The sequence below is a fragment of the Abramis brama genome, assembly GCF_963993115.1.
Source record: "Abramis brama genome assembly, chromosome: 6".
NCBI classification, from domain to species: domain Eukaryota; kingdom Metazoa; phylum Chordata; class Actinopteri; order Cypriniformes; family Leuciscidae; genus Abramis; species Abramis brama.
The window spans coordinates 22,649,345-22,662,898 of NC_139968.1; the positions used below are offsets into that span (position 1 = coordinate 22,649,345).

The following is a 13,554-nucleotide window of genomic DNA, read 5'->3' on the forward strand; positions in this document are numbered from 1 at the left end:
CGAGACGTCTCTTTCATCTTGCATCGATTCACAGTTTAATAAGAGCTGGTTTGAGCGTAGACGTGGTCAGCTGTCATGCTCTCCCCAGCCTCACGCTAGGCTAATCAGTCCCGGTGAGGCGGATTGGAGAGCCCGGTTAGCTGGGCCTACAGTGACTTCTCGATTGTCTTTGTGTCTGTGTGCACAGTTGGATGGCGTGAACCTTCAGGGATTCACCAACCAGGAAGTCCTGGAGGTAATGAAGCGGACAGGCGATATCGTACACCTTACCCTCATTAGGAAGATCATCTCACCCAAGAGAACGGGCGTAGAGAAATCGCTAGATAAAGGTAAAGTGACATGTTTGGAATTTGGATCAGATCTGTACATTGAAAAAAATCGAAATGATCAAATTTTACATTTAATTGTAACACATTTAATTAATTGAAGAAAACACATAATATGTGAAATTATTGGCCTTTCAAACTGCATCAAAACTGGAAGTTCAAACAAATATTTCTATTATATTTAAATTTTAATATTAAATATTTAATTCAATTTTAACACTTTCTGTTCATTTATAAGAAAACAAATAATATGTAAAGTTATTGCATCAAAGGTTGCATCAAAACACAAATATTTATATTTAATATTAAATATTTAAATTTCACTTTTATGCATTCCGTTCATTTTTAAGAAATAATGTTAAATTATTGGGCTTTCAAATTGCATCAAAACAGGACATTTTTTATTTAAATCTGCATAAATTCAATAATAATAAAACTTTCCCTACATTATCAATTTCTTTAAAAAATGTACAAATAAAAATAAATATTTAGTTGTATATTAAATGTATATTTCATATATATTAGAGATTTAGAATATTAATTATAAAAATGTATTAAATGTTTTATTTTATTTAAATTTTTATAAATGATTCATTTCGTTCCTAAAGTAAAGAAAATAAATAATATTTGTAATTACTGGGCTGTCAAACACACACACACACTGTAGTATTGAGCTCTTTAAATGTCAAGCCTTCTTGACTCTTACAGCACCACGAGTCCAAATATCTTCCACAGGTTATTTTGCACAATGTTTAATCAGGAAAACCACAGGCCTGTGTGGTAAACGCCTGTAAAATAGTTATATGGGAGCTCGTCTCATGAACAGGATACAGGAAAAATCTGCCCATGGTGCTCAGGACAGACATGCTGTTGACATATGTGAGAGTGTTTGAGTTTCCATCAAAGAGCTTTTATTACTGTAAAAATAAAACTTTAGGCCTACCTAACATTATTGCTTTAGCTGTGTCAAATCTGACTGTTTTTATGATCTTCAGTTGTCTTGGATTGACTTTACAATTTGAATTTTTATAAATTGCTGTTATAGTCTGGTTACAAATATGATTCAGGATTAAATGTACATGTTTATATACTTGCATGTCTGTGCGTACACAGTCCAGAGAGAGTCGTCGCGTGTGTCTCTGAAGAGATCGTCTGAGATCAAGGCGCGTGCGGATCAGAGGGGCTCTGTGGTGGAGTCGATGGACCCTGCTCTGAGTGGGTTCAAACAACAGCTGCAGGAGAAGAGTGAGTCCGTTCACACACATACAGGTGCTCAACAATGTTGGGCGGTATCGCAGATGGCAAATGATATAAAACCAGCCTGACAGCAGTTGTTCCGCTCTCGTAAAGACATCCTTAACTTTATTTTGATTGGCTTAGAGGTTTACACTGAAATGTTGGGTGCTCATGCACTAATTAAAGGCCTGTTCACACCAAGAACAGGAACTAAGATAACAATAACTAGGGCTGCACATAAATGGTGCGCATGCGTGGTAAAAATAAACAATGCTCACCAGTGGGACACGGACACGTTTACTTACTGGAGTAGGATTTTTCTCCATCTCTGGTAAGATAGCAATCATGATTACAAGTGTGTTCATTAATTATTAGGTGCGCATCAGTCACAGTCACTATATAAGTATTATAAATAACACTATATAACTCTATATAAGAGTTCCCACCATTAGGATTTTACGTCACGTACACTGTATTCTAAAAAAACTAAGTATGCTTTGGGCTTTAGACTGAGGAATCCGGTCCTGCTGCGCTCCCCTCTGGATGGGGGTCAGATTCAGGCCAGCTTATACACCGAGCTTAGCAGGCATTGTTTCAGCCTTGCTAGTCGACAGATATAAATATGGCGATAGGCGTACTGGAAGCGGAAGAGCAGGCCTTGGCTGAGGCCGAAGCAGCCCGGAGCTCTAGTTACATTCTGCCCTAATTAATCCGGACAAGACCCGGTACCTGCCAAACTCCTAAATAAAGCGTTCTGTTGCACTGGGCCAATGCATGCCCGGGATAACAATGATTGGTTGTCAGGGACTCATTTCCCAAAGCTGGAATCATAGCACGTGTAAAATGATAGCCGCCCTCAAGTCAAAACACACACCGCTTTAATCATGCTTTCACCTCCAACTTTTTTTTCCCCTGTGGTCTTAGAAATTGTACTGCCATGTGAGCGTGTAGATGTTTAAATATTTTCTTTATGGATAGTGCTTGACTGTTTTGGTACATTGATGTGTCATTTGATAAGAGTGAACTGAGAGGTTTTGCTAAATTTCACCCTTCGATTTGAAAGATAACTACCCTGGAAGTGCCATTAAATGTGTTTCTTTTGTGTCCTGTAAAGTTGAAAATCTCTGGAAACAGATGTGTTTCAGCCCTACTATTAAAAAAAAGAAAAGTGGACAACACGGACTAGTTGTTGCCGGGTTTTCTGCACTTTTTCCAAGTTCTGTCACACCAGCAGTTTCGACCCATTAAAATCATTCGAACGTTGACACAGAAGAACGCTCAATCACAGAGACGGTTGACAATCGGTCCATGTTGGTATAATTATAGTCCACAGTTGCTCCAGAAATGCCCACAGCAGTTAAAAACCATAGGAAGTACTATGTAAAACCTCATTTACTCAACTTTTGTGGGTCTGTAGTAACTTTTCCCATGTGATGCCCTCTATTGAATGTTGAGTGACGTTTGGATAGGCGGTGGACATTCTTTCTCGGTGTCAGCAGAGTTTTTCCTGATACATAAACATAGCAAGCCATTGGCGTGATCAACATTTCCCCTGTTCTCCATATTTTCCATTGTGCCGCACCTGGGCTGCAGATGTTGGCTGGGGTTTGACGTCCCACGTGTAGAAGCGATGCATTGCTGTATTAATGTACTCAAACATTTGTGATGAATGGTGTTGCAAGTGAGGCGTTAGAAATGCTAATTTAATCAGGTCTGCATCCATTGTTCTCACTCACTCACTGACTTTACTTTTTAATGTAACAAGCATTTTTTTTTTTTTTTTTGCTTTTTGTACAAGTGGTCAGTAAAAGGAGCTTATTTTTCATACATTTTATATGAGGCTTTCCATTTTTTGTTTTTAATAAAATATAAAGTTTGGGGTCGGTACAATTTTGTTTTGTTTTTTTAAACAAGAAATATATATTTTTATTCAGCAAGGGTGCATCAAATTGATCCAAAGTGACAGAAAATAAATTTTTATATTTACGAAAGATTTGTAATTCAAATAAACGCTGTTTTTTATTTTTATTTTTTATTCCCATTCTTTAAAGAATCCTAAAAAGCAGCAAAAACTATTTTCAACATTAATGATGACAAGAAATGTTTCTTGAGCACCAAATCAACATATTATAATGATTTCTGAAGGATCATGTGACACTGAAGACTGGATTAATGATGCTGAAAGTGTAGATTTGCCATCACAGAATAAATTACATTTTTAAAAATATATTCAAATAAAAAATATATATTTCACATTATTACTGTTTTTGATCTAATAAGTGCGGCCTTGGTGAGCATAAGAGACTTTCAAAAACATTAATAAATCTTACCGACCCAAAACATTTGAACGATAGTATATATATATATATATATATATACTATGTTTTCGGTAATTAAAAATAATTATTTTAAAGCATTATTTTTTACTTTGATGAAATGAATATCAGTTATGATATTGAATATCAGTCATTATGATGTATGCTTTTAATCTGTAGCATACAACTAAAAAGATTAACAACAGGCCAAAATCAACATTTTAAGGTGGTATACTGATAATTGATGCATTTGAAACTAGCTACTTTTCATCTTAGCTAAGTTTTATCAACATATTTAATAGGTCTCACAAAAAACAATAATAAAAAAATAATAATACGGATTTTTGCGTGCGCACAAGAAAGTTTTGCGTGCTCACGTGTTACAATTTCCGGTTTGGTTATAGTGTCATTACTACAAATGTGGGAAAAGAGATGAGAGTGTGCTTGGAGCATGCCTCCAGAGATTTGTCTTATTATAGGGAGTTTGCATTTGAGATTGTTTGTGGACTGTGCTTTACTGTAAGAAAAAAAGCATGAATATCACATAAATGAATATCAGGTCCCACATCATGGATTACATAATCAGAGAGTAGCCTATTTCTTTTCGTTTTGAATTGTTTCGTTTAAAGACATTTCAAGCTTTCTTCAGATGTATTTCTCATGTATGTGAGGCATACACTGAGTTTCGGTTAATTTATGATGAGATGCGCTCCAGTTCATGTGCAATGCAAGTGACCGCGGCGAGCCAGCACACGATCATGTCATTATTATTGTCTGCTATATTTATTTATTAAATACAGGCAATTGGTTGATGAAAAATTGATTAAAATTAAGATACAATTTATACAAAACGAAATTCACTTTAAAGAAAGGCTTTCTACAAAACAAAACAAAACTTAATTAAGTGGTCAAAATCATGTCTGACCCACTCCATGTCTCGTATATTGCGCATCCTATCTTACTTGTGCTGTTCACTTTTCATAATCAACATAGATGGAAAAATTATACATTATAATATTTTAACAAATATGAAACTAAATGCGCTTATTTCATGGCTACAACACATATAGTAGGCCTACAGACTCTCTATTTGTACAAATTGCTGCACATTCATTTAATTCTGAATTTTGCACACATAAGTTGAAATGCATTTGTTTGTGCATAGTAAAACATATCTGCAACACGGATGTCCTACAATTTCACGGATAATTGTGCGTGCATTTATTAATTAGGCCTATTATCTTAATGAATAATGCAACAAGGACGAAGCATGTAAACTGCATTGTATGTTTATTCAGAATGGAATGGATCGCAAATGGATTTTGACCACTTAATTAAGTTTTGTTTTGTAGAAAGCATTTCTTTAAAGTGAATTTCGTTTTGTATAAATTGTATCTTAATTTTAATCAATTTTTCATCAACCAATTACCTGTATTTAATAAATAAGAAGCAAATATATAGCAGACAATATAATCATGGAGGCGTCGGCGCCGCGGTCACTTGAATTGCACGTGAACTGGAGCGCATCTCATCATAAATTAACCGAAACTCAGTGTATGCCTCACATACATGAGAAATACATCTGAAGATAGCTTGAAATGTCTTTAAACGAAACAATCAAAACGAAAAGAAATAGGCTACTCTCTGATTATGTAATCCATGATGTGGGACCTGATATTCATTTATGTGATATTCATGCTTTTTTTTCTTACAGTAAAGCACAGTCCACCAACAATCTCAAATGCAAACTCCCTATAATAAGACAAATCTCTGGAGGCATGCTCCAAGCACACTCTCATCTCATCCCTTTTCCCATTTGTAGTAATGACACTATAACCAAACCGGAAATTGTAACGTGTGCGCACGCGAAAGTTTCTTGTGCGCACACAATAGTTTTGCGTGCGCACGTGAAAGTCTGTATTATTTTATTTTTTTGCAAAGGTCCCCTCAGGGGCTCCGTAGATTTGTGTCTATTATTATTATTTTTTTCTAAAGTGGGACACCAAATTGCACCTGATTCATGGCAAGTAGTACCTGGTAAATTTACAGCTTAGACTACAGAAGAACATCTTTGTTTTCTTACCGAGAGCACATTTTCTCTGAAATCCAACACTACACTCACCCCATATCATAGTTAAGGGTCACAAGTGCTCATAATAGCTGTTCCACCCATTTACTTGCCTCCATTGCCCTTTGGGCTTTCAGCCGATATTGTTCCCTGGCGTCCCGTTGTCGTTTTCTGCAGTATCACTGCTGACTCCTCTCTCAACTCTTGCCCTCTGCGCACTCTCAGCCCTCTGATTATATTCATCCGTCAACCTGACATCAATCCCATGCTAGTATGCGGCACCTGACATTAATGTCATACGTTTCCACTCACTCTGTCACGGACAGTGGGCACCCAAATGGCGGTAATTGACTTTAAACGCTGCTCTCATTATTGTGTGTGTTGTAGTGCAAGAGCCGGCCCCGCTGACGGAGATGGAGCTTCGTGCTAAATGGGAGCAGGCGCTTGGTCCGCATTACGATGTTATGGTAAGCAAAAGCGAAGGGGAAGTAATGTTAACAGATGCTAAGTGCGGCTCTCAATTAAACATGAAGCAAACTGCACATCAGCAAGAACCGCCGGCACTTACGCATGCTGTGATAAGAGATGTTCGATCGACCAGCTAAATCTGGCCGTAGATTGCCTCAGTTGACTCCTACTGGATTTGAGTTCATGTGCTGACATACTGTTGTTTGGGTTTATTTACCATAAAGGGAGTGTGTTGACCGCAACAGGTTACCACTATGGAGTTTAGGATTTTGTTTTGAGTTTTAGTTTTTTTAGGTTTTATTTATTTATTTATTTATTTATTTTTAAATGTATTTATATATAGATATATACATTTATTTGTTATACTGTTTTATATGCATTCTGTTTTATTTTTTACAGGTTGTACAGCTTGACCCTGTCATAGAAGATGATATTGAGCTACAGAAGTACTCCAAGGTAACGTGGAAACAGCAGTCACAATTTATGATTCATTCATTTGTTCATTCAGCACTATAGCAGGGCTGGGCGATCTATCAAATATTCATAATATATAGTGGAGATGGAGGCAAGTTAGTCGCACGCAATCCTTCTTTGTCTCATGACTTGCAAGCATGAGAGCATTACAATATTAGTTTTTTTTTTTTTTTTTTAGCTCCTCACAAGTTAAGTTCAATTCATTTCCATTAATCAATTTGTTTCAATGGATCTGTTCATAACCCTGAACAATTTGTATGCGTGATCACACAAAAAGGTCTGTTGAAGTCCTCACCTTGCTTTTAATATTTTATGTTTTAGTAAAAATATACGTAGGTAAATTCAGCTATACAACCATGGCTGTTTGGTTGTAATGATGATTCCTTTTAAAGGGTTCGTTCACCCAAAAATGAAAATTCTGTTATTAATTACTCACCCTCATGTTGTTCCAAACCCGTAAGACAAATGAAGATATTTTTGATGAAATCTGAGAGTTTTCTGTCCCTCCATTGAAATATCAAGATATATATTTAATCTACACCGCACTCTGTAGTGACCCGCAACGTTTGCGTAATTGTGAAATTATGTTTCTACAGCTTCTCCCAATTCACACAATGCGCTTGGGCGTGGAACTAGATTCTTTTGATGGACACCACTACATTTCTACAGTGGCTCCTGAGGGCCCTGTGGCAAAACATGGGCTACTTCGACCAGAGGATGAACTTCTGGAGGTAAAGTAATATTAAAGCGCATTATCCAGCATCTACACTGGCGACGTGGGTCTTCCCTGCACCCTCTCTGTTTGGCATTATGGTTAGGTGGGCTCCCAGTGTTTGGCCAGCCTGCAGTTTTGCTTTTGGCTTGCTTTGGTGAGCCTCTTCTCAGTTGCCTTAATAACACTGACCTTTGCATCCTGCCAGCACCAAGCCTCCAGGAAGGCTTGCTGCTGCTGGCTCATAGATGTTCTGGCAGGAGGGCTCCTGAGTCTGACCGAGGCCATCTGCATGACTGTCCCCTGCCCTAACCTCCCCACTGGCCTTGCTTCCTGCCCCCTCCCTCTAAACTTCCCCCTCCCACCTGGTCTGGCGGCCGAAGGCCGGATGGATGGTTAAAGTAGGGGAGATTTGCAGGGCTGCAGGGGAAGTGGCTTATAAGATGTGGCGTACCTCAAGGATCCATCCTGGGGCTAATGCACTTGTTGAGGAACCTTTTATGAAAATCCCAAATTTCAGTGGAACCAGTATCCTAATATACTTTTCTTGGTCTTGCTAGATGCTTGCAAGCCCAGTGGTGTGTGTGTGTGTGTGTGTGTGTGTGTGTGTGTGTGTGTGTGTGTGTGTGTGTAAGGGAAAGCATGTGTGGAGCCTATGGCTTCCCCCTGGTTTGGGCAGATGGCACAGTGCCGCCCCCACTCGCCATAGCAGCTCCAGGCTTACCCACTCCATGAAATGCCAATCAAAGATGACCAGTGGATGTCACAGAAACTATTTTTGTATTAACTATTATAAATGACCATATTTTTAGTACCCCTACTGACTGATCTGGGAAACCGTGCAGTGTTACATATTCTTTATGTTTGTAAGTGTAATTTTCTCCCAATAAAATGTGTATTGTATTTGCAGGTGAATGGCGTGCAGTTGTATGGGAAGTCTAGGCGAGAGGCTGTTGCGTTCCTCAGAGAGGTTCCTCCTCCCTTTACTTTGGTTTGCTGCAGACGTCTCGCTGAAGAGGGCAGTGAATACCACCCTGAATCTGAAGAGTGGAACTCATCCAGCCCCTCAGCCAGCCTACAGGAGCAGGTAATAGAAACATACATGCACAGGGTCCAAAATTAACACTCAACAACTGCCAAATATGAGTAAAAATTTACTTTGGGAAGTTACTCGGAATTGGCCAATACTTTAAAAAGAACTGCAAAATAATAAATGCTTGCTCATTTTGTATTAATTTTACAGATTGATAATAACCTCTCCATGTTGGCCAAAGATACAAGTCTACGCAACAGCATAAGGGAAGACTTACAGGTTTGTCCATATCCTCTAATAAAACATTACTACTCTATTTTAGCTCAGTAGTTCTCTGTTTTTTTTGCTTCAGGATCTATATTTTACATTGGATATCATGTGGCACCAAAATTGTTTATCATACAAAAGTAAATTTACATCAAACTAGGTTAAAAATGTAATAAATTATATAACATATAACAGCGGTCAGTTGCATGGGAGCGTGAACTTGAAAGGGCCCCAATGCTTTTATTATTTTTATCTCTGCAAGCTCATTCACAAAATGAAAAAAATTGTAACATGATCAACTTGTTTTTTTATAGTTTGTTTGATTTGAGCATTTGATTGATTAATTGATTTCATCAGAACAGACTTGCAACCCATTTTTGGGTCACGACCCACCAGTTGAGAACCCCTACTAGCTCAGTATGATTTGTGTTTTTCTTTTCAGGACCGTCAGGCATTTGCAATGGAGCAAGAGGTTGAAGATGAAGGAGAGCCTACAGTGTCAAGCGGCCCTGAGAGAGAGCAGATGGATGAGGAGAAGGATGATGAAGAAAAAGAAGAAGAGGAGGAGGAGGAGGATGAAGAAGGGGAAATGGCTCTATGGTCTCCGAATGTGCTGGTGCTAGAACTAGAGAAAGGAGAGCGAGGTCTTGGCTTCAGCATACTAGACTATCAGGTGGGGAATTACCTAATTTCTTTTTAACCCCCCCCCCCCCCCAAACTGTACTGTAAAGTTGGCTATAAAGTAATAAATATATGCAGTATATACAAGACTAATCACAATTCAGTATGCAAACAGATATAAGAAAGAGGTTCAATCACAACTCAATTTACAAATATTATGATAATGTCTTTATGATCCGTTACATTTTAAATGTTGAACATATTGATAGAATGTAACGGATCATGAAGAATTAAGTAAAAGGGAGATTTTTAAACTAACTCTAGTAAAATTTGCAAAAAACAACAACAAAAATTACATATTAAGGCTGAAAATATCTTAGAAACCTCTTGATTGATTGGAAACCTTATGTTAAGTAGTTTAGAGTAAATTAATGGCGGAAGTTTTATACGTCTGCAGTTTAGAAAACACCCTGACCATAATGTTTAATGAATACTGCTGCCTTGTGAAAACTGTAACAAATAACAAATATCAGACCATAAAATTTTGTACAAAAACAGTACCATTGATCCATATTTTCTGTAAAATGCCAAGGAAAGACAAAATCAGCTTTCCTTTAAGCAGGAGGAAAAAGGAGACTGGACTCAATAAATCCCCCTTGACTTTACTAAAGTGTGATCACAGGAAACTTGCACTGATGTCACAAGTCTTTGGACATTGAACAAAAGAAAGCAGTGAAACCTTTCTGACTAGGACCGCTGTTTATCTGGCCTCGTGCCAACCGTCAAACCCTTTGCTCTGCTCACTTAGTACGTAAAGCTGCTTTCCTCCTTCCTTCATTAGCCCTCTAATCAGGGTTAGTACATAACTGCACGTTGATCCTGAATCAGAAGTGATCATGTAATGAGGCCACTTAGAATGCAGAACCTCTCCCGCAGACCTGCTCTCCACCGCTCCTGTGGGACGCCTCGTGTTTTATATTATCCAGCCATGGGTTCCAATTGATTTCATGCAGGGAAATGGTATTGGCAGGAGAAAAGCATACCCATTCTTTTGCAACTTCATCAGGACTATAATAAATGGCTGCCGCATCATGGCGAAAGTGAACGGGGATCATGTTTTAATGGTAAGGTATGCTTCTTTCCTCGTCAGAGGCTGCCGTGAATGATGGGGGCCGTGGCGACATGGACAGAATTATATTGCCGCTTAATGGCGATAACCTGAGCAGTGATCCCTTAAATTCTTCCTTTCTCTTCATCTCTCTGGTAAATGAAGGAATGAAGATGGAGGAGGGAGGAGGGAACTAGGGACAGTGTCCATAGGCTCTGAGCTAGAAAAAAATATGTTTTGCTGACTCAAAGTCCTTTGTTTTCTTTTTTATTGCTATTACGGGATTGTATGAGGCTACGCAGGGGTTTTTGTTTGTTTTTGGAGCATGAACAAGTACAAACGAATTGCATCGATACCGCATCGATGATCTGAATTTGAGATGATCTCATCCCCACCAAGGCGAGAAGAGAAGAAATTCACAGTCCTGCAACTTGGATCATAGATCATTGTCATGAAGAGTCTGAAGTACTAAAGCTTACTTTGCAGATCTTCTGGAGGAGTTGCTGGTGCATCCTGGGGTTTATTGGAAGCCATATTGACCTATGCAGCTCCCCCTCGGTCGAACTCAACGTCTCCGTGCTCTGCACCAGCTGAGCCCCCTCCACCTAGCCCCGTATGTTTGCTTATCTGCACCGAAACGAACGCTTTTCAACCCGAGGGCCTCATGCATGATGGGTGGGAATTGATTCAGAGGAGGAGGGGGTGTAGGCACTTGCAGAGTTGTGAAAGAAGTGTTAAAATGTCCATAAATGTATGAGCTGTAAGGAATTGCCAGAAATACTAAAGCGCAACTCCCACAATGCAATGATGGGTATGGACTTCTACGGTCTTCTAATGGAGAAGGAATCTCTCAACCTTTCGTCTTGAGTTCTTTTCTGTTTCCCGCGGCAGACGAGCCAGGGTCTCTCCAGTCTGCAAAGGGGGAAATTGATTTTGCCGTTCTCTCCAGTAAGAGGCCTAAGTTGATAAGGCCACGTCGAGACCTGCAGACATGCTTGGAGCCTTCGAGAACCTTCAGTCTCCCCCTCTTTCTACCGCCCTCTTTCTACTCTTCTCATCTCAACCGCTAATATTACCCCCAAAGCAAGGAGACCTTGTAACCGCAGCTAGATTGATGGGAGCCCACGGTCACACTGACAGCTGGAAACCAGGGAGTTTTTCTTCCCTAAATGACACCCCTGACTGCGTGAGTGACGTGAAGTGGCGACGACAAAACCATTTGGAGTCATGGCTCGGTTTTTTGCTCTGACAAGAAGGGGATCTCGAAGTAAGAAGCACTGCGTGGCAACATGAGAAGGACCCCATTGGTCGTCCTAGCCATCCTGGTAATGGAGATTAATGAAGGTCATCTTGATCTGAAGAGTCTTGAAAGTCAACTGATCTGAAGAATTGAGCTGTGACGGTTTTGTTTTAAGCGGGATTATAACATGGCCATTTAAAAGTCATTACTAAAAGTTCTGACTAACAATTGAATTTATCGATGAAGTCATGGTGCTGCCTGCCTGAACTGAAGTATTATTGAGCAGCTTTTCTGCAAAGGGATCAGGGTAGATGTAGCTTATGTGAAGCTAAATGTTATGTTAAGCTAAATGTAGCTTAACATAACCCTCTGTTTGGGCAGCATGTCGGCCCTACACCAGCTTCAAAAAGGAAAATGTCTCTGTTCACAAAAATAATAAACTTGTAGTGTAAAATAATAGCATGAAGAACATGCAGAATTTGAGCTGCAACATGTTCTCAGAAGGGTCTTGCGCCTGCAAATGCCATTTTGCAAGTGGGCTGTAAACTCTCTCTCTGCAAAACAAGTTTATTTGTTACGTAGGTTGTGAATGCTTGGCTCCAATAATAATGTCCAAGGAGAAGAGATCTGAGAGAATGCATTTTTGAATAATTTTCGATGGTTCAAAGAGCCTAACCTGCACATCAATACAGCATTTAGTCTCATCCAGTGAATGTTTTAAAGGAGAGTCATAAATCATCCCGGTGTGTTATTATTTATTTAGCGTTGTTTATTTATTCGGTGGCCCGAAGCTGCAGAAACTGACCAAGGGCTATTTTATTACCCTCGCAGGAAAATAAGCTACCAAATCGACTGCAGACACCATCCTAAATGTTAATATGTTGAAGAAGAATATGCATTATGATTTTCAGCCATGAAAAATGTATGTAACATCATGTTGTTTCTCAACGGTGTCTTCCAATATTAGGATCTGATTTGTAGCAGATCCAAGAGAGATTTGTTTGGATTTACTGCCATTGTCATTTCTGCACCGTCTATGCCACCTGTTCCTAAGTCAAACAGCTGCCCACAGCTGTAAGTTTTATAATAAACAACGGCTGATGCATTGTTCCTCCTCCTTGTGTGACTCTTTTTACATGACTAGCGTCAAGACTTCAATGCACCTTGCAATAGTAACGTCATAGCTAGTAGCGAGAAAACGGTAAGTGAACAAATCTCAAAACAAATAAAGTGGGTAACACTTTGCCATGCATTTCTTTTTCCTTTTGAATGTCATGGTATATTTTGGATTGGAACAGCAAAAAGTTTAAATTGTCTGAACTTGGAGCCTCATGTTACAGTGTTTGACCTTTGTTTGCCATGCAACCTGAGGTAATGCTGTAGCTTAACTCTTCACTTCGTAGAATTATTTGCATTGGAAAACATTGATGCGAGTCATTTAAAATGGCCTTGTACCTAACCAAAGTTATTTTTATTTTTTAACAAAAGCAACATGAAGCGAGGCAAACATACTTAAGCAGACTATTCTAGTGGGATAGTTTCGAGGAATTGATGTGATTGTGCAATTTGCTTGTCTGTGGAAGTGGCATCCTTTCTCCTCTAAAGGCAACTATGGTCAGAACAACCAAAAAAAAGATTAAAAGAGAAAAAGCAAGAGACCGACGTCCTGGTGTTCCTGGTATTCTG

General features: G+C 39.0%; 1 protein-coding gene across 7 annotated transcripts in view; it reads left to right on the forward strand.

The window, feature by feature from the left end:
- The window catches only part of patj (PATJ crumbs cell polarity complex component), a 115,870-nt gene that overhangs the window by 23,684 nt on the left and 78,632 nt on the right, over window positions 1-13,554 (forward strand). For all 7 annotated transcript variants that reach the window (XM_084116597.1, XM_084116602.1, XM_084116599.1 and 4 more), the window contains exons 12-19: window positions 188-329; window positions 1,440-1,571; window positions 6,333-6,412; window positions 6,813-6,869; window positions 7,484-7,618; window positions 8,510-8,686; window positions 8,843-8,911; window positions 9,342-9,572. In XM_084116597.1, coding sequence (XP_083972723.1) covers window positions 188-329; window positions 1,440-1,571; window positions 6,333-6,412; window positions 6,813-6,869; window positions 7,484-7,618; window positions 8,510-8,686; window positions 8,843-8,911; window positions 9,342-9,572 — 1,023 coding nt within the window. The remainder of the gene's footprint in view (window positions 1-187; window positions 330-1,439; window positions 1,572-6,332; window positions 6,413-6,812; window positions 6,870-7,483; window positions 7,619-8,509; window positions 8,687-8,842; window positions 8,912-9,341; window positions 9,573-13,554) is intronic.